This window comes from Nothoprocta perdicaria, unplaced genomic scaffold (assembly GCF_003342845.1).
Source record: "Nothoprocta perdicaria isolate Ctin4 unplaced genomic scaffold, notPer1 scaffold_521, whole genome shotgun sequence".
NCBI lineage: Eukaryota > Metazoa > Chordata > Aves > Tinamiformes > Tinamidae > Nothoprocta > Nothoprocta perdicaria.
Window position 1 is genome coordinate 101,669 of NW_020455779.1, and position 21,187 is coordinate 122,855.

Genomic DNA, 21,187 nt, shown 5'->3' on the forward strand with positions numbered 1-21,187 from the left:
TAAGGCCAAATTCAGATCAAGTGAAAAAAAACTGCAACTGCATTAGTCACTATTTGACAGTATACTGTGTTTCATTTCAAGTATGACATTTATTTCTTCACCTAAATTTATCTCTCTCCCACATGAAATTGGTGTCATCACTCCTACAGTGTTTAAATGTTACAGGAAATGCAGAAATTTGTAAATATAGCAAAATCAACATCTGCATCAAAAATATTGCCATAAAAACATTCCTATTATTTCAATGTAATTCCAAAAAAAAAAAAAGTAGTCTTTAAACTATACTTCAGTCTCCTGGAAGGGCTGAATGACAGCATGTGGCCAGAAGTATCCATGGTTTAGTGATATATTTTGATTTGTCTCCAAAAAATTAATCGTGTGCACATTTTCATGTCAGATGTACTAGAAGTCAAAGGATCCCACCTTCTGAGGAGGCCCAAATTGCCTCACCCCTGAGGAAAATATATTCCCATAATGGGGAGCTATGTCAAGCTGCCAGCCTCCCACAGCAGCAGAGAGCAGCAGCCGGGCCCAGGCCATCCTGCTGCCTTAGMAGTCCCTGGGGCTTCAGCCAAACAGGAAAAGTATTTTGCAGCCTTGGGGAGCTGCCCTGGGTTATCAGGCTTTTCCCCTTCTCACAAGAGAAGCTGTGCTTCTCCCTAAATARAACCCTACTTATTTCAGGCTAAAGTGCCATTATGCCAAGTGCCAAGTGCCAATAACACTATGTCAGCAGGCTGTTTGTTTTCAAAACCTCTTTCTTCTCCAGTGTTAAATCCAGAGGCCTCAGAGAGTTGAGGAGAGAGTCTGCAAAGCTATCAAATTACGGGCAAGGTAAAGGTCTGGTCTGCACATTATGTGTGTGGTCCCCTTGCAACCTCTTTGCTGAAATATATGCTACAAACATGATAAATGATAGGAAGATGCCACAGAAAAGAACCACTGAAACTGGACCAACTGCCTAGGGACACACAGGACCGAGCATAATCTATGTGAAGTTTGTTTTGTCTGGGTAAACAAGCTGGAGCATGTCCAGACCTCTTCAAAGCACCACACCATAAGAACTTATTGTTAAGAATGACAAAACTCAGGTGCCATGTTCCTCTTTCTTAAAATCATTGTCAAAGCAGCACTCAATCCKTTTTATTTTTATCAAAAATAAATGGAATCATTCAAAAGTTAAATATTCCAAGCACAAAATCTTAACTACAGAGCTGGTAAAGGATGTATATCTTAAGTATCAGAGTCATTCAGAGAGCTGACTTATCTCTTACAACATGATTTTAAATAGAGATTGGAGCACTTGCTCCAGTAGGAAAGCCAGCTCTCATTAAGGGCTATTTTCTAAGGGTAACTGGCATCTTCTGGCAGTCTCTAAAGCAGATTAGGACTTTGGCTGTGACTACAAAGACATATCCAGCAATTGTGTCCAGTATTTAATTCTTTTGATCTACAGCTCTTAAAAGCTTGAAAGACCTTTAAATAAGGGCACAGGAGACTTAGCTAAGGAAACTATAGTAATAATGCAATAATTCAGCTCCTAGATGGCATTTTTTTATCTGCGAATCTTCACTTCTCTTCAATAGAAATAAAGAGTACAAAGCTGTACAAATACAGCCTTGCAGGAAGAGGCCCCCTGCCATCACACATATTGAAGCTCTTTCATAACCCAACACCAAGTTCAAAACTTTTTCCTTCCTTTYCTTTTGCTGAGAGGTTCTTCTAGGACATCACTACTGCAGTGATTAGCAACCAACTTTTTTTGGTTTTCGTGTTTTCCTTTCTCTAGTTTCTGCTCTCACACTGGATGCCAAGGTCTGTCTTTACGTTTCTTGGAAGAAGGCAATCTCATATCACCTATAGCCACAAGATACAATCTCCACTCCCCAAGTGTCCTCACAGCACCTCATCTCACCTCTTCCTTAGGGAACCCCTGTTCCTCCAGTAATATTTATGACAAAATAAACTTTGTTATATTCATATTTCCCAAATGGCATTTTATTCATATAGAATCATAGAATWATTATGGTTKGAAAAGACCTTCAAGATCATCAAATCCARCCATAAACCCATCACCACCATGCCTGCTAAACCATGTCCTTAAGTGCCTCATCTACATGTTTCTTGAACATGGATAGGAATGCTGATTCTACCACTTCCCTGAGCAGCCTGTTGCAATGCTTGAATGCAGTACTACTCTTTCCATGCAGAAATTTTTCCTAATATCTAACCTCTCCTGGTGCAACTTGAGGCCATTTCCTCTTGTCCTATTTTCAGTAATTACTGTGGAGAAGAGAAAAAAAAACATATATTTTTTCTAACATGAAGTGATGAGATTTTTAGGTGGAGATGGGATTGTCTGCAGTTTCTCCACTATGCTTCCTCAGGTCTTCTACTGGCTTAAACTTGGCAGGTAAACAGTCCATCATCCTGTGATTAAAGGCAGGGTGMCTGTCTCTGCACTCAGCTCATTAACAGCTTCTCTCTACTACCAGGACAGAGGTTGTAGTCTCCAACATCTCAAGTGTGTCCGAAGCAAGAGCTGATAAAGCACCATAGTTTTCTCATTGCTCAGTGCTCAAGTTAGCTTGAGACCAGCCATGGTAAGTCAGAAAGGAAAAGAGTAGTAGTCACATACAGACACATGCAATGATACCCCTTAATTAGCTATGAGTTCAGCTGTATCTCCAGCTTGAAAGCCACAAGTCACCGAAGTTTCTTTCCCTCTCTCTTTTTTTTTTGTAAGTAAACAAATACAATATCAACTATTTCCAGGCATAGTCTGGCCTAACTAGCACTTATGACGAAGCATATTTGGGAGCCAAAGTAAGCAAACAGGATGATTCATTTATCCCACAGCTAAGAAGAAGAAAATCTGCTAGGACCAAGGCAAAACAGAACCAATAAAGCTTTAAATGAAAAGTACTGTGCAAGCTTTGCAAGACAGAAATGCTGCATTGCTTGCAGAGAAATCAAAGTACACTTTAACTTGCATTTTTGTGAAACTTAGATACATAAAGCTCAAAGATTGCATCTGTCCAGACCCTTTGAAAGAGTGCAAATAAGATACTGGCTATAAAGGTAATGTTTCACCCAGACAGTATATAATGTAAGGTATGCAACCTGCTGTTTAACCTACAGAGAGACTGAATTCTTGATGGACAACAAGTTAGGAGAGAGAAAGAGAGAGAGACCATGTTTCATTTGGTATAATCACATTAAACCTTATTTTCTTTCATTTCTTAAGATGAGACACTTAAAATATCTGTTTCATCCATTTTAATGAACATACACTCTTCTTTGTATCAAGTCATTTGTAATTTTAAGGTCCTGGATTAAAACAAAACCTTCTTCACCAAAACTGAAGGCAAATGTATAAACTAAACCCATGCTGTCCAGTATTATCCTTCCCAWTTAACCATTTGGACCACACAGGCCAAATAGAGAGCTGACACTACCACAGGAGGAAAAACAGACCTGTCCTAAAATAATGAATGGCAAGCAGCAAGAAAGAGAGATTTATTCTTGAATGCAGAGGACCCAAGGGAGACTGAGCTTGAAGTGTTTACTGTGCTGGAAGGTATATTTCCACTGCCCTCCTACAGTGCTACAGATATGACTGTGATATGGAAATTCCTGTAAATATGACTACTTTGTATGCCAAAATATAGCCTTTTTTTTTTTTTTTTTAGTGGCATTCTTATGAACACTCTCTTTTTCCATTGGCAGCAGCCTGCTTTTATGGCATACTACTAAGTAACAACATTCTTCTGGTCTACTAGTGCTGCTAGCAGCACCAGGCGCTGGCTCCAGCTGGACCGGAGCTGGCTGGAGGCTGTGGAAGGGCTGGCAGTGCCGTTTGCAGTGTGCTTGCACCCGGAGACCTTGGCACCAGCACAGTCACACAGCAGACTTCCTCCTGCTCCTGGGGGGACTCTCTGCTTCAGGCTCACTCATGCACAATGCAGCTCTTTGTTTCCTTCCTGCAATAGCTGTGGCATTTCTCCAATGCCGTGGACCTTTTTCTACAGCCACAAAAATGTTTTCAAGACATGGACCAGACATTTTCAGCATGTCTTGTACACTGTGGTCCACAAGCATACCTAGATGCCAGATTTACAACCTTTTGCAATATTTTCTCTTAGCGTGGGCCTGTGGCCTTGCTCAGCACGGGGAGCTGCCCGGATGAAAACCATTACCAAGGTAACTCAGCAGCCTTTCTTATGTGAAAGGATGTCTCTGGAGTTAAATTTCTCTGAAAAACTACAATTGCATGTTCCATGAACAATCTTGACTGGAACCAAGCGTGGTTCTACTAACTTGGCCTGTAAAACAGTAGTTGAGCTTTTGAGCTTGAGAGGCTTTCTGAAAAAGACACTTCTAGAGGGTAACTCATTCCTTTTACTTTAGACACCAGAGATAACTGTTCAGTGAAGAGGAAGCATAAATGGCTAGATGGTGTCTGCTGCATTCCTTTCCAGTGGTCAAAGGTGAGGCGAGAGGCACCCCACACTTGGTTATCTTTAGCAGCTCCAAGGTCATGGTTGGACTGTGATTTTCAATTCAAAAACCAATTCCTTGTTTTGTTCTACTCCCCTGTGATTCTTGTTTTGCAGACTTGAGTCAGAATAATCATCAAAGACTTTCACCAGCTGTTCTCATGTTTAAAGTKCCTTTCCTGGCATTTCACTTTTTCTTGTGCCTTCTCCCTTCCACCTTCTCAGCAAAGAAAATATAAAATTTGTAAGTTTCTCTCTATCTTGATCTACCAAGACAAGTTCTGTGCACAGATTTGGTTCTTATTTCTATTACTCTGACATTTGTGCAAGGATTTTGTTTGGGAACYAACACATGCAGTTTGCTGCTGCTCTTCAAATTATAGATTTTCTCTGTTTCAGATGCTACCTTTGTCAAACACTCTCTTTGGCTGCGAAACTGACATCCAGATCACATGTGCTGAGCAGAAGAAGAAAATGATGGCACCTGAGCTCAGTTTTCCTTTAAAAAAACTATTTCTACAGAAGCTGTCACTGGCTTGGAGATGCCAAGACCACGGGACCCTAGTGTGTTTCCATCTGAAAAAGGTTCTTTTAAGTTGTTGCAGACAGATGAGTTCTGCTCACCAAGTGCTATAAATGTACACAATATTTAATGAATAAGGTGCCCTGGTTATCTTTACCAGAAAGATTGTTAATTTTTCCTCTAAACAAACATTATGTCTTGATGTGAGATGGCACTCACTGATAGTGTAATGCKTTGAAAGTCCAGTAAGAAACTGATAAAAATAAGTGATTAAAAACTGGAATTTGCAATGTGATTCAAGCCATTTTCCTCTCAAAGCAGTATCTCTGAATTTGCAGGGATGGCCCTACCCAAAGGTCATGCCTATGATGACTACCAGCATACCATAACTTTGATTGAAAAAAAAGGAGACAAAAAAAKGATGCTTGGTAGATGAATAAGAGTGACACACACACACACCACTTTGGGGAGCTCGTGTTAGATTCCTATTTCTACAACAAAAACTGCCCATGTTAGTCTAAGTTTCCAGCCACAGGCTCCAGGGGAGCCAATACATCTAGTAGCTGGAGAGACAGAGATTACCCAATTCTGCCTGCCTGCAGTTAGCCAAATGCCTCAAGGGACCTCAGAGCAAGGACAACTTTGAGCGTGGTAATCATGGTGGGCCCCAAAGGGCCAGGTCCTTCAGCTCACCAGGCCTTGGTCTGCCTTTGGTGTCGATGGGCACAGCTGTGAGGATTGAAGTGGTCGAGGGATGGAGATCGTTGGCAGAGCGATGCCTTACCCTGTGACATAGGTGAATCTGTGCAGCTCGGGGCTGGTAGGGGAGCAACACACCACTTTGGGTGCCTGCAAACCCCACCAGCTACTTTGCAGCTTCCTTCCCACCCAACCAGCATGTCAACGTGTTTTATTATTATTTTTTTAATTTTTCATGAAACGTTCTCAAGGACAGTACAGATTATAATACATCTGTTCATAACAATACAGTTCAATGTAAAACATTTACATCATTTCATTGACTTGAAAAAGTCTACCTAACATGGAAGCCTTTAGCATGTTAGTACACTAGTAGTCAGAGAAGCAAATATCACATGCTTCTTTAAAAGATAAACTTCTGTTTCTTTACATTCCCACTTTGTCTAATAAAACCCTGAGCATGTAACATCAGCTCTCCGCATGCTTGATTTTTTATCTCACATTCACATTTCTTTCCCCTTCCTCTGGATTGAAGGAGGATCTGAGGTATTTAACCTTTTTATGGTACARTTATTGCATGCACCAAAAGTTCTATTTCTGTTCTACTGCTAAGTAACTACAATCCTGCTCATATAGCCAGATGAGGATACAGATGAGCAGAAAGAACAAATCACTTTTTGAAGTGTAATACTTATTAACACACCTAATTTGTTCTCTCACTGGAGACTAGCAATTGCTGATAAAAATGAGCATTTCTGATGTACCTAGAACTTCTTCTTGATTTTTTTATGTTCTTTCCAACAACAGTTTCCCTATAGCTTTTCTTTCTAGAAAGAACAGATATTCAAAGTGACTTAGCCTTTTTCCACATTTGTTGTCACCTTTTTCTATCTGCCCATAAAACGTGTATTTCTTTTCATCTTCAACATCCTGCACTTGGCAACAATATTTCCTATGGTCTTGTTTGGTTATCACCAATGGCTACCTATTATTTATTATTCCCTCTTGATCTGCATCGAGAGTGGAATCTAGTTAGATTAACCTAACTAGGTAATGCCATCATGAGTCTTCAATCTGCATACTTCAAGGTAAAAGATACATGATTCTTGAAGCTGTCCCAGTTTTGAACTCATGCACATTTGTTCTTTATGGGAATCCATTCCCCAATTTTATATTCATATCAGAGAGGAGAATCCGGTCAATAGTAAAAGAATCAGAACCAGAGAAGGGCAAGATTGCACATCATTGACAGTAATCTGTCAAACTACTTCCAAGAATAAAAGCTGGCATTAGTCAAATGATTCTCAAAATAATAAAATATMCTCCAAATTCTTTTTAAGGCAAAGGAAATCATTAATCTCTAACTATGAGAGGTCTGAAGATTAAACAGATCTTAAGTAGCGAATGTATAGCCATTATGTTGAGGAAGTTATGTCTGGGGGCAGGATAGTCTGAAATAAAACACTTCAGCAAAAAGTAATCCAAATGGTAAAGAAAAAAGACTGTGTGGAAAAGTTTTCCATCTTACAGTTGCCACTACAGCTGTATTTCACTCCAAGAAGTGGGAAAAAATGGTTCTTTTATAGACTGATAAAAAGCAAAGTGAGACTGGGTGCGTAAGAATTTTTTCCTTCTAGTGTGGAATAGTCCTACAAGCCTTTGTTTAGATTTTAGGATATTTGTTTTCCTTTTTTTTTTAAATGATAAGAGTAGCGGAAGTAGAAAGGGTGAGAGTACCTCCTTTTCCCTACATTTCATGTAATCAGGACACAAATCTGGGATTCTAATTGCTCCAAAATAATAGAAATTGCACTCTMGTTACAAAACAATAGAAGGAGGTTTCCTGAATCTATGCAGTATTTTATACAAATTTATATTTATAACGTAGTCCGATTGTGGAACACTCATAGAAGAGGAAAACAAGCTGATGTACCCACTGGGAAAGCGCAGGTCTGGAATCTCCCTCTGTGCCTTACATGAAGGATATCCAGAACAAAACATTTTCTGTTGGTGGCTGGAGAACACAGCAGAGTTTAAACCTTCGCTATCGTGTATCCTGTATCAGCCCTCTGCTTCCAGCATTTGTGTAAGTATATTCCCGCCACGATCACACAGGCCAATGCGACGGGAATCATTGCAATGTACCARGACACGCCGACAGCTGGAAAAGTAAAGAAAAGAAATCCTTTCATAAAACCTCCCAGGAATATAACTGTCTAAGTACAAGGAGCAGGAGGAGAAACCACAATAGAAAGGATGTCTGCAGTTTAACCTTTCAACAGGGCTGATCATCTGTGAAAGGAACAAACCTATTGATTCAGCGCTTTGGGAAATGGGGTTCTCAAGATGGGGAGGAGACACTGGAAAACAATAGGAGGCGAGAATTTAAAATTTGGTCTTTTTGCATACACATGGCTCTTCCCAAGCCCTGTGTAGAATAACTATGTGGTCTCTGTCTTAATTTGGCTGAAGCAGAAGCACTTCAAGCAGGAAATCAAAACTTCACTTGAGTGTCCCTCGTCTCTCCAAGTGGAGAGGGAGTGTGTAACAACTAGTCCACTCTGAAGCTCTGCATGCAGTTTTCTTGTACGAGAAAACCTAATCAGTGATCACTAACGAACAAGAAAAAAACTGTGATCTTCCTTCTAAAATATATCTGGTTTCCAAGACCAGTGTTAATTCACACCATTTTGGATTTTACCAGTCTGTACTGGTTCACGAATTGCCGCCTGCACAGTAATACCTCTGAAGCTCATGGAAGATGTGAGTAGCATATCAGCTAATTAAATGAGTAAAAATCTCTCATTATGGGATGCTTTGGTGAGTCATGAGTTACAACTCATAATGAAGACTGCAAATGTTCATGTGCCTTTCTAACATGGTATGAGCAAGCCCTAGTGATTCATCAACATCATGCAAAGAAGCAATTAGCATTGCTTCACGTTATTTTTACAACTGGTTCTTGGCCAATGTTTTTTTTTTCATATTGTAATATTAATTGCACTGAGCTTAGGGCTTCTTTTCCCAATACTAATATTTTCCCAATGAGCAAAAATAACAACACTCATCATAATTTACACTTGTTTGGCATCAGTCTGTGGAGAAATAAAATCCTGATCTTTATTCTGCTATAGTCTTTTTTTTTTCCTGCCAAACTTGTTGAGGCCCTGGGGGATATCTGGTATTTTTGCATTCAATTGGAGTTTTCCCCTAACTCCATTCACACAGTGCATTTAAATTTTACCCCTATTCAATGAACATATCTAGCACCACATATACTGATGCCTGTGAAAAATGTCAATAAGGGGTCTAGAGAAAGCTTCTTTTGTGCACAGGCTGTTCTAATATACAATGCAAGGTTGAGTCTACAGCAACCAGTTTTCTCAGGCAGTAATTCACCCAGTTATACTTCTGACAGTATAGAGGACATGGATGATAATTTAGTATTAATGAAAYGCATTATGGTAGGTTTGTTTCTCAAATATGGTATCAAACTAATTACCTTCCTGCTTGACCCTTGTTGGTAGTACTTGGTATCCATATATGTTCCGGGCCAGGCACTTGAAGTCTGTGTAAAAGTCCACTTCCCTGACAGAATTAAAAATCAATGGCACTTCAATGAAGTTTTCACCATTTTCTGTGGTCTCTCTGAAAGAGAAAGAAAAATAAAAAAATCAATTCTTGTTATAAACCTACTTTCCCCTTTTTGATATGTTCATTCTAACAGTGTTCATTCTTACAGCAGGAAGATGCATTGGACATTTGCTCACTTCTGAATCAACCCTGCTGCATTAGAAGACACCTCTGTCTTCTATGACAGCTTTGCCGACAACTTGAATTTCAGTACGCAATATCCCTTCTGCACTAATTGAATCTTCCARGAAAGTAAGAGCTAGATATGTCCTGCCAAAATAAAGAAAAGGGAGTGGAGAAAAGCAAACAGGATTTTGTGTATCTTTGAGTTCTCTATACAGCAAGGAAAGAGGGACCTAATTCCTTCCATCTAAACCTACTCATTTCTTACTATGTTCATTTCTTACATCTCTTACAAGAAGAAAACCTGTGGAGAAGATAACCTTGCAAATGCTCTGTTAGGAAGCTGAACCATCATTCCTCTATAGTATGTGCCCAAAAAGATGTCTAAAAGGTTTCCAGCTTCTATTTTATTTTAATATTTATTTTATTTTAACCTGATTGTATCACCAGCTCAATTGTTTTACAGTGGTTTTCTAGTCACAGTCAAACATTGTCTCTCAATATGTTTTTAAGATTGCTGCTGTTTAATGACTTGTTCATAAGCCTGCTATGTGCTGTAGCAATGGATTTCCTTGAGGACTCATCCCAGTGTTGTTCCACAAGAAGGCAGCAACACAGCAGGCAGTCCTTTGCCAGAGATTTCTGCAGTTTGTTTTCAATGTAGGGACAGTCAATGTGTTTCACCTTCATGCCAGTCTGAGGCCTCCCACCAGAAAAGGGGTGGTTCATACAACATGGGCTCCACCTGACTACAGTCTAGAGTGGTCCTTTTTGTGGTGCAATTGCACAGTACTCGACTCATCTAAGTAAATAACTACATGCACTACGCTCTTCTAAAGCCTGCGGAGACTATAGCTATTCCACAGTGTTCTTTAGAGCTCCTAAGCATGGGTTTAAGGCTCTCCCACTTATCCACACATGCAACATTATACATGAATGGTCTCAGTCAAGCTATAGGGAGTATCAAAACATACAAGGGCTCAGGCTCACCATTTATTTAATATGTCACCTCTGGCTACGACTATGCAATAAATCAAACATGGCTAGGTTGTTTTCTGGCATTGAGGTCAAATGGCCAAAAGCACTCTAGATCCATAACTGCTAAAAATTCTCATCCCTCAGAATAGGATTGACACATCCCAAAGCCCTGTTGGGAACAGCCCCTGAGCCACGTTAAATCCTAGTCCATAGCACAGATGATCTGTTTGAGAAGGTACTAGCTGGAGAGGAACCAGTGCAGCCATTAGCACTGTGGGCAAGGATGTTCCATAGCCCAGAAGCTTTTCTGTGTTTGCCTGTCAGTGCAGGCAGAGCCGAAGTGACCCTGAGGAGGTACCAGGCTTGGTGGACAACCTCAAACCCAACAGTATGCACAAAATGAGCTAATGCTGCTCAGGTGACAGGTACAAAAAGCAGATCTTCATCCTGCTAGCACTAAAGCCTGGAGGCATGCAGTTGTGAAGCAACTCAGACTGCCTCTGCAGAGATAACGGATACGTGCAACAGGATGTGGGATCTTCCTCTTCCCCCTCCCTCTAGCATCCCACTTTGATGCTCCTCTTGTGCCAGCTCTGGCAGTCACTGGGCCTCTGTAAGTCAGGGTAGCTCACTAACTCAGAAAAGAACAACCCTAAGGGGAAAAAATAATAATAATAATAATAATAATAATAATAATAATAATAATAATAATAATAATAATAATAAAAACAACAATGGATTGTTTTCTTGTGTCTTAGTGTGGTCACTAAGCTCAGTGAAATATGTCAGGAATGTGAGCATTGGTGCAAAGGAATGGATGTTGCAGCTTCCCTATAACATGGCAAGGGGAGAAATAAGAGAAGGACTGGGGAAAACGGTTGCTTTCTGCTGCAATCAACTCTTATATGAGCTCAGCTGCCCATGAAACTGCAAGAAGTCAAGGGTAAACTGCTAGGATGTCCCATTTGCCTTGTGGCTGCATAACAGGAACAAAATCCACAGGTAAAGACTTGATTTCACTCCTCCTGAGGCTTTTTGGCTTGCCTGTTTGTTTTCCAGAGCTCACATTTACCTCAGAACTGTTCATTTCCCATTTCGAGTTAAAACCACCACAATAACAAAGCTCTTTCAGCCTCACTTACTGTCGCTCCCCGACTGCAATGCCGCTTTGCTCAGAGGCCACATMAACGAAGGTGTCATTTGCGAGCCATTCCACCTCAGTGTAGGCAGGGCTGCTCAGTCCAACAAACACTTTGCATGGGAGAGTCAGCCTGGAGCCTRTGGCAATAAATAAGATGAAAAGAATATTCAGAGATATATTACGAAATATTCTTTCTTTTGGTCAAAACCAACATCTCCAGTAGGAAACCGGGTTGCTAACACATTCAAATCTGAATTTAATCCTTGATTGGTTTTGATCATTGCTAAAACGTCCAAGAATTTTGTTTTAATTTCTTCTACATGGACGATAACATCCAGCAGCAGCAGCACAGACCCTCAGCTGACGTAATTGAGATAAACAGAGCTATAACAATTTATACCAACTAATTACACTCTGAGAGGACCTGCTCCAATTTTTCTCTGATTAGATATTTCCAGGAGTAACATTGAGTCTTACCAAGAGCAGCTGATGTAGTCCTTTGGGTTGGATACACAATTACTGGGGTAATTCTCTTTTCTTGTTCTGRACAGATAGAGAGAACAGAGTCAGTGCTAGCCCAACAGAAAATTTGGCCATCCTCCCAGAACTATAAATAGAAATATGGCACATTGCTCAGCATCTTTCATTTCCCAATTAAACATTTGATTATACCCACTGTCAGAGAGAAAAAAAAAATCCAGCTTTAAGTCTAGACATATGTGTTTGTGGAAATAGTGAGATAGGATCAAGCTCCCTTCTTGATCCCAAAAGCAATGGTCATATCCTACACCATGAAGAATTTATGGCAGATGAGTGAGGGGTTTTTGGAAGTAATGGAAACAGTAGGTACAAAACACAGTCCTCCTCAAGAGCGGTAAGTATGGAGATCTTGCACACCCATTCTCATACATGTAAAGGTGAGGAGGCCAAAAGCATAARCAGAGAATGGATGTGTACATGACAGTAAAAAATTAAACCTTCAAGACTAGAACTTCAACACTGACTTCAAACACTATTTTCACTAGTATGTGTCAGTAAATAGCCACAGAAAGCAGCAATCACAGCTCTGTCCCCTCGCTGAGCCCTATMTCTGTACTTGCAATTTGTGCTTGGAGGCACAAGGCTCTGCACTGGCACTTGCTGGGTAGCAGAATATTGCAATTTAAAAGCAGATCCTGAAGATTTCTCTTTGCTTCTGAAAGGTATTCTACGTAGCTGGGAGTACTTGGAGAGGTTACTGTAAGAAATCTACAATCTCTGAGCAGTTAAATTGCATCATAGTGGGGCAGAATGGCAGTAACTGCAAAGGAGGACAGGTCGGGCGGGTTTGGCCCACCCTGTGATGCCAAGAGGACGAAGACGGGCGCAGAGCTCCGGTCTTCGCGGGCTCTGTGCTGCGCATCGTCCGAGTGTGCGGCCAGGCTGGATGTGGCACTCCTGTCCTCTGGCGGCCGAGCTGCACACTAGCACTGTGTTCAGCCAGCAAGGCAAGCTCGTTTTACTGGTTTGTGAAACAGTGTCTTTCCCCCATCCCCACCAAGCATATTCAGTGTTTTGTCTCCTAAGTCCTTTGAAGACATTTCAGTGCTTCCTCCCACCGCCACCCATGACAGAAGTTACTCAATTTAACAGCCACAGACACTTGCAATGTTGAGTTCTGCTTCTCGCAGATGTGCCACTAAATCCCAGGGTAAGTGCAGTAGTAGCCGAAGCGCTGCTCCAAGCTGGTGCAGTGGGAAACTCTGCTAGATCAGCACCACCAACAAGCTCCTCTGGTATACCACTTTTTTTTGCAATTAACTCAGCAGCACTGACAGATGGAACACGAGTTGTCCTCCTGAGTTTCACTAATAAGGGCCACTCTAGCAAGACATTTTCCAGAGCGCAATAATGTTGTGAAAGGTGAATATTTACCAACAGTCTGCAGTTGAATTGTCCTGGTGATTTCATACATTACACCTTCATATGGAAACGGCATCTTGCAAGTATAATAGCCAGCGTCTGTTGGTAGTACTGAAGTGATGATCAGAGAAGTTGAACCTTCCAGACTTATGAATTTATCATTGCTGGCTTCCAAAGGCTGTGCATCCTGGAGAAATAACAATTAGTATTACATCTCAAATAGATGTGAATCTTAGAAGAAGTCTCCTTCTTTGGAGATCTTTAAAACCCGCTTGGATGCAGCCCTGTGCCACGTGCTCTAGGTGACCCTGCGTGAGCAGGGGGGTTGGACTCGATGACCTCTGAGGTCCCTTCCAACCTTCGGCATTCTATGATTCTATGATTCTAAGATCGTTGCACTCTGTATCACTTCCAAGTGTAACCACTTATTCTTGTCTCTCATAAGCATGCTTTTGCTTATGAGCATGGAATCTGAGCAGCTCCATTTTCCCAACAAAGAGCAAGGTCTTCAAATGTGTGGCCATCTCTAAAAATGCTCTGAGTCACTATATGAAGTGTTGAAGCATATGAAGTATGAAGCATATGAAATGTTACTATCTCAATACACATAAAGTGCAAGCATAACTTTTCAAAAAAATGAGTATTTTAAGAATGAGAAGATATAAGAAGCCCTTTCCTAAGTCCTCATGAGAGCAATCTTACGAGACAAATACATTTGCGTAATCGTGCAGCTTTTCAGAAAGCTATTATTTTCCCTACACCCTCTTAAAAGCTGTGATAAAGTCCTGCTCTGCATCACTAACACTCTGTTCATACATGCATGGGTTGAAGCTTTGCTAGGAACTGTTACATTCTTTCTCCATGAAGACAGGGTAGTTCTTTCTGACAGTCATGTCATGGACTATGTTGTGGAGCGAAACTTTGACCTAGGTAAATCAGTTATAGCCTGGCTGTGAAGGAAACTCCAGACAGAGTAACTTTATTAGTACGATATCAATCATAGCAAAGACACTGCTGGAAGAAATCCATAGGTATTATACCTATGTTTAGAAAAATAGCTGCAAGAGGCAGAGAATATGGTCATAGTGTGTGTGCAAATGAAAGTAAAACCAAGATATGAAAAAATATAAGAATCCCATGCTATCCAGTACAAGATTAGACAGCTGCGGCCAATCATATAAAGGATACTTGGCTTTTTAGGCAAAACCAGACCTGTTTACTTGAAAAATAGGCTTGGACTAGCACATTAGTTCAGGTTAAGGTTTGTGTAATAAGTCTGTTTGCGGTACCTTCAAATGCTGTGTAATGAAGTTGTCTGAATGGAGTTCACACAGGGGACATCATTTACAGCAGGCAGTCCTGCTCTAAAGGGCACTACCAAGGAGAAGTTCCTACCAAACTCACTACCAAAGAGAAGTTCCTACCAAACTCACTACCAAGGAGAAGATCCTAATGTGAAGTGACAAAATCTGAGTCAGGGTAATCTGGCTTTAAAAATACTGGCACTCACTGAGACCATATAACATGGAGCAATTCAGACAGCTCGGGCACCATATCCTCCTTGGTCTATCCTGGAGAACCTCTCCTAAACTCAGCTCTGTTCCCAAAAATCCAAGAATATAATGCCAAACTGTCCAAATGTCATTAACACCCTTGGGTTCAAGAGAAATAGAAAGCAGAGATGTATCTAACTCTACAAAAGGGATGAGGGTAGGTTTTGCACAAACGAAAAATACAAATTAAAAATTCTACCTTGTACCACTTGAGCTCCAGGTCTGTCTTATTCTCTGTCAAGTCCCAGAGGTCAGGGCAAACGATATTTCCAGCAGTGAACGTGAAGAGGACTTGGAGATAGGCGATCTCGCGAGCAGCCGTCTTCTCCACGACGGTGAGGTGGATGGACACCTCAGCACAGTAGGAGGCATTCCTGCAGACACAGCACAGAGACCTTCAACAGGGAGCATGCATTGCAATGGGGACTCAGGCTACACCCTTCAAACCAACAGCAAGTGAGTTTGAACCCTGAGAGCAGGGAGATAAAGCTTATTTGAAACTGGTAGCTACTGAAACCTTCTGTCGAGTAATTGAGCTGATGTGACCCAGGCCTGTGTATTCCTCTTTGCCTCTGTGTTTTCCTGCTGATGTGACTGAATCCTGACCACCCCATGGTCTGAGAAGTGCCCTTGCCTTGCCCCTGTCCCAAAATTTGAAGCCTCTGCTTTGTGTCATTCATTTCTTCATAGGTTTATTTTTCTCCTTAGCTATTTCTAAGAGGCCAAGACTGAGGTAATACCAGCAGAGATACTGGAAAAGTACTGATACCAATTTTAGCTCTATCTAAACAATGTTGATGACACATGTTTGCTTCAGAGTTTCTTTTTTTTTTTCTTTTTAGTACTTCAAGTTTACTGCATACTCTGAGGCTAAGTCATGATTTTAATTTTGCAAGGATGGAAAACAAAATGTCTTCCTAAGTAGAAGCAGGTGTGTTCTGAGCATCCGTCCATTGCTTCCAAAGGAATCTTAACTGTAAAAATCCTGATGATTGGGACGTAAGGAACAAATAAAAGCTTAAAATATATATTAACAAGCATTTGCAGTTATTATTGCACAACGAATAGACATTTCTGTGAGTATATCTTGTTTTCCAGAGAAAAGACAACATTCTTGCTTTGGAAGTTTAACACCGGCTTTTCCTTCTGGCCCATGGTAGCAATCACTTCCAGTCCTGAGAAGGAATAACCTTTTCTTTCAGTTTAATTGCTACACTAACAACATCAGCATAGATCATTTAGGAAGGCCAACCTATCCTTTTCGTGCCTCTGAGAAATACATTCATGCACTGCAGAATTTCACTTCTGCCAAGGGCCCCTGAAGTAGAGGTCTATGTGTGCCATGATGAGATCCCCTGGAGAGTTTCTCCATGCAGCTGGCAGATGGACTCGCACYGTGATGGAAGCACTCCGTTGGGTCATCAAGTACGATTTGGGTTCTTAAATCCAAAATATTCGCTCAACAGAAGCAGAAACCTGCAAAGTTGCTCTCTATTCTCTTTTTAAACAGCGTTGAAAAAAAGGGAGTAGTTGAGGAAGTGGAACACTCAAAAAATAAAAACTAACCCTTTGAAGTTCCAGGCAGCCACTCCATGCTCTTGGACAATGATTTCCAACCTTTCATTATTCCAGCCTCGCTGTCAATGTCTTCTCTTCTGCCCCACTACTGTATACTCTGCTAAGCTATGCAGAAGGACCAACTTTTATGCAGAGCATAATTTATTAGCATGAGTTTTACCTGTCCATTTCATCTACTATTAAGAAATCTCAGTAATGTTATATACCTGCCAGCAGGGAAACAGTGCKTTATATAGGCAGTTCCAGATATGAAGATAACTGCTATACCACAAATCCCAGAAGAACAAGGTGCCAGTTCCCAGACATGTACTGGAAGGCTAAATGCAAAGCAGAATTATCAGGGGACAAGGACACAAGAAGTCTTCCAAATTAAGGAGGTTTCAAAGTTCAGGTCCTAACAACAACTGTTATTTCCTTCTTCCTCAGTCCTCCACAAATGCAGATTGCAGATTCTAGTTCCTCCTTTGAAACTGTAGGGCAAGCAGTCAGACTGCAAAACCTCAAAACTGACCAGGAAAGTCCAGAAAAGTCATGGGTCATGTTTTGTCCTACYGCAGTATCACAAGTACCTTTCTAGCAAATACATTAGTTACCATGTCTCGTGAGATCTTCCAGCAAAATCAAAGCAAGTGAATTCTGTTTATTCTGATTTTAAATGTAAAGTGAAAGAAATATTAAGATCAGGGAAAARGAGCAAGAAAGCAGCAAGACACTTTAAAGCCACAATGTCCTCGCATGTGGTTCACAATGCAATCTAAAGTGAGAATGATACTGTTTGCTTCTCTAAAATGGTCAGGTAAGGGTTGCATTCTATAGAATTGTGTCTACAGTATATCTGTTTGATGTAACCCTGACTGACTATTAAACAAATCATAACAAAATACTATATATGCTCTTTCCACTGCATGATATTGCAGTCAGAATGGTAATATTTGGTCAAGACATATATAGATGGTTACATATTTAGGGGGCATACAATGCATTTAATAGTTCAATCTTTCTGCATTTTTTCTAAATTTGGTAAGGAAATTATCTTTTCTAACCTGCTGCAAGATAACCTTGTATACAAGATGATTGGATCTTAGAATCAGACTAAGGATGCATTTCAGATACACTCATCTTGTTAGTAAACTGGATTTTCTTTTTATTACCTACCTTCTGGTGCAGGTATACACTCCTGAGTCTTCTAACATTGCTGGTAAAAACCAGAGTGCATCTCCTTTTGCCCAAATTCTTGGATCTTCCTCTCTTCCCAATATCAGGGTTTTTGAATCATTTTTATACCATGTGATATTAAGGGTCAAGGCAGAAAAATCCAAGTGTTTGTATCTGGGGGAAGGACATTTCAGAACCACAGGTTCTCCATGCAGTTCATAGTAGTGTTTGAAATACACGGTGTGATCTGGGCATTTTTCTATATAAATCAGAGACATTTTTATATTACTATTAGTCTTCCACATTAAAAAGGAGGGAGATAGAGTCAGAAAAATGGAACCTATCCTTACCTGTGCTTTTCACTTGCTGGATCCTGAAAGCGGAGGCACCCACAGCAGAGAAAACCAGGACAAAGAGCCCACACATTTTTTTCACGGAGGAAATGGGGAGGAGAACACTGGGGGAAAGCATCTKGAATTCTGCAGCAAAGTTTATTTTAAGACATAAGAGACAATTAAAATAACCTTACGTTAACTCGTGTATTGCAGTAGTTTTCACACATTAGCTGCGCTTTTCCTAACTGCAGAACCTGGTGAGCTTTCGTTCACCCTTGGTGAGCAGAAGGGCTTCTTCATCTCTAATTCATGCAGGCTGACTTGTGGGATCAGAGCATCTGGCTTGGCACAGATGCCTCAGYTCTGTCACATTCCTTTCACTCCAGGAGATGCCAACAACATACAACAAGATGCTGCCGTCCCCACAGCTTTTTGGTGCAACAGTTGACAGAGGGAAAACACAGCTCTGCTTAACTTGCAGGAAGATCTGACTGAGATACAGACCATCAGATTTGAGTTAGCTGCAGCACAGYGGGTTTGGGTAACCACAGGAGCAAAGTTGCAGCAGAACAAACTGTAGCTCCCTGTGTAGTCACTTCAGGTCTCTCTCAAGGTCGTACAGCCCTCACTAAAGGCTGTTTTGCTTTACCTTTCCCACTCCTGAAGTAGATAAGCTAGCATAGCTCAGGCTGCAGGCATATTTCCTCATAGAGCCAGAGCCAAACTTGCAAAGCCTTTCCGATTTTCCCCTGGGACAAAATGCTTTGCCTCCATTAGCATACATACCCACCCTGCTGCTTGTACACAGGGGAGTTTTCAGTGTGGATGCTACTACCAGCTATGCAAGTAAAAGAAAAGGAAAACTCTGAGCAATTTGTCAGAAAATCTGACTCAGAGTTGCAAGGAGAAAATTAATCCACTGCCAATCACGCGTTAACAATCATTAGTATTGGCTTAGCACGCACAGGACTGCCTCTGCATACATCACTGCATGCTTTCTGCTCTGCCACAAGATTTCAACTCCTGTAACTCCATTGATTTCAGGAGAGTAAGTCCTGTGGACACAATGTATAACAAATAGAGACTGAATATATAGCAAGTGTAAACGCATCATAGCATGAGTTCATATGTCATCTGAGAGTATAGTATGCAAATATACATAAAACATGCTATATGTGGGCATCAGTTTATGCCCTATATACAAAGTATTTATATACATATCAGCACATGATACACCGATAGATCTTATGCAACACAGACATATGACATATGGTCTTTCTACTTGTTGTATCAAAGTTATTCAAATGCAAGTTATATTCAAAAATATAAATTAAATACTTTGAACATTGGCCTAACACCATGATTGTCCTGTAGTACAATTAGAAAATTAGTAGAGCACTATATCAAACTGTATCAAAAAGCAGAAATGTTTTTTCTCCCAGCATGAATACATCCACAATCACTCATAGGCGTTCATTGACACATAGTCATATGCATCTTCTGCACGTCCATAACACTTGTATTTATAATGTGTATTTAGTCATAATTTCTTCATAGTCCAGTGACTAAATTTAGATGACATTTAACAGTCTGACTATAATAAACTATTTCCAGCTTATTGTCTTCTTTACCATAACACAAAACCAACAGCTATCTCGGTTTCATACTATCTACTCTTTCATAGCTACAGCTCTCTGTCAACATCTCAACAGCTATCCGCTTTTTCACAACAACAGGTTTTGTCCCCCTACTGCAAGTGTTCCCAGAGAACTGGCATGGAGCAGCATCTCCTCTCCTCACAAAGGCAATGCTTTTGCTTGCTACGTTAATAAGCCTCATGGTTCAAATGCTAACCTGTAATGGAGCACTTTTTCTTTAGATAGTTTACCCTATGAAAGCACCTGGCTATGTTGTTCAGAGCTTTCAAGTCCCTTCAGTTTGGTGTCTAGCAGTCTCCACAAACCCCTACCCAACTTGAGGCTTTAAGGATGGATTTCATTCCCAAATTTCCGTCAGATCCACTTACCTTTGGGTCTGTGTTCTTCGAGCATTGGTTTCTCCTGAAAAGAGGTAAGATCAAAAATTGCTGCGAAGGAGTTTATATAGAGTTTAACTCCATACAAAACGGAAATTTGTCTCTTGTTGCCCAATCAGGTTTGTGTCAGAACCAAATGACATTTTAGACCCACCTTTCTTTCCTTCCGTAGAGCGACAGTGATACAAAGAGAGGGAGAGCRAGAGAGAGAAAAAAAATGCATATGACTTTCCCAAAAAAAGGGGAAATGACTGCTAAATATATGACTACATTTCCCTTTTTGTGACGAACTATAGTTTTCATACACTCATATTTTCACATGACTATCTAATATAAAATGTTCTTGTGAGGAACAAAAAAATACCTTGTAGATTATTTGCCATCTAAATAATTTCAGTCTTTATATATGTTGTCTTAGGTAAGTTTTCTTATGGACAATATGGCAGGATTTTCTTCTTTTGTGATTTTTCAGATCACTTGTGAACCACAAATGTGTTAGTTTCTCATCCCTTCCATAACATCTACCTCATTATCACAATTTACATTAAGGGTCTCTTTATAACTGAATATAAAGAATTGGGCTATGAAGTGTGGTAATGTTGACCTCAGTCTGTCTACGACAGGGCTACTGAGTGGAGAACTTCAGTACAAACTGGACCATAAGCATTGTTTTTCCTGGGTCTTGCCCAAACCCAGCCAATATTTCCTGTGCTTCTTGCAGTTTCTTGATCTATCAGGGTCCAGTTGCCATGCATCTCCATCTTCCAGCCCATGACAGAAATGCATGGTGTCTGATTGACCTGCCAACACACAAGTCCCTGCTAGCAGATCTCAGTAAAATGCCCCACAAAGTTGGTAAACCTCAGCTAAGCAGCCCACATCTGGAGCACCAGGGTCCTAGTCTGAAAGCAGAGCTTTGTGGTGGTGCTGTCATAGACCAAATAATGACTAATAAAGCCAACACAGCTATTTATCATAGTTACAATGTGCAAACCCTTCATACACTGTTTATTAATAAAACTCTAACATAAAC

The 21,187-nt window shown here is 40.6% G+C and overlaps 1 protein-coding gene across 1 annotated transcript; it reads right to left on the bottom strand.

Annotated features, from left to right (window-relative positions):
• Positions 1 to 7,707: 7,707 nt before the first annotated feature.
• IL1R2 (interleukin 1 receptor type 2) lies at positions 7,708 to 20,915 on the bottom strand. Its single transcript, XM_026048244.1, is given in 12 exon segments — positions 7,708 to 7,882; positions 9,224 to 9,369; positions 11,598 to 11,733; positions 12,074 to 12,139; positions 13,511 to 13,685; positions 15,251 to 15,425; positions 17,785 to 18,043; positions 18,135 to 18,213; positions 18,215 to 18,263; positions 18,906 to 18,957; positions 20,146 to 20,205; positions 20,804 to 20,915. Coding segments are annotated over 12 exon segments (1,437 nt in total). The 3' UTR covers positions 7,708 to 7,754.
• Positions 20,916 to 21,187: the final 272 nt, after the last annotated feature.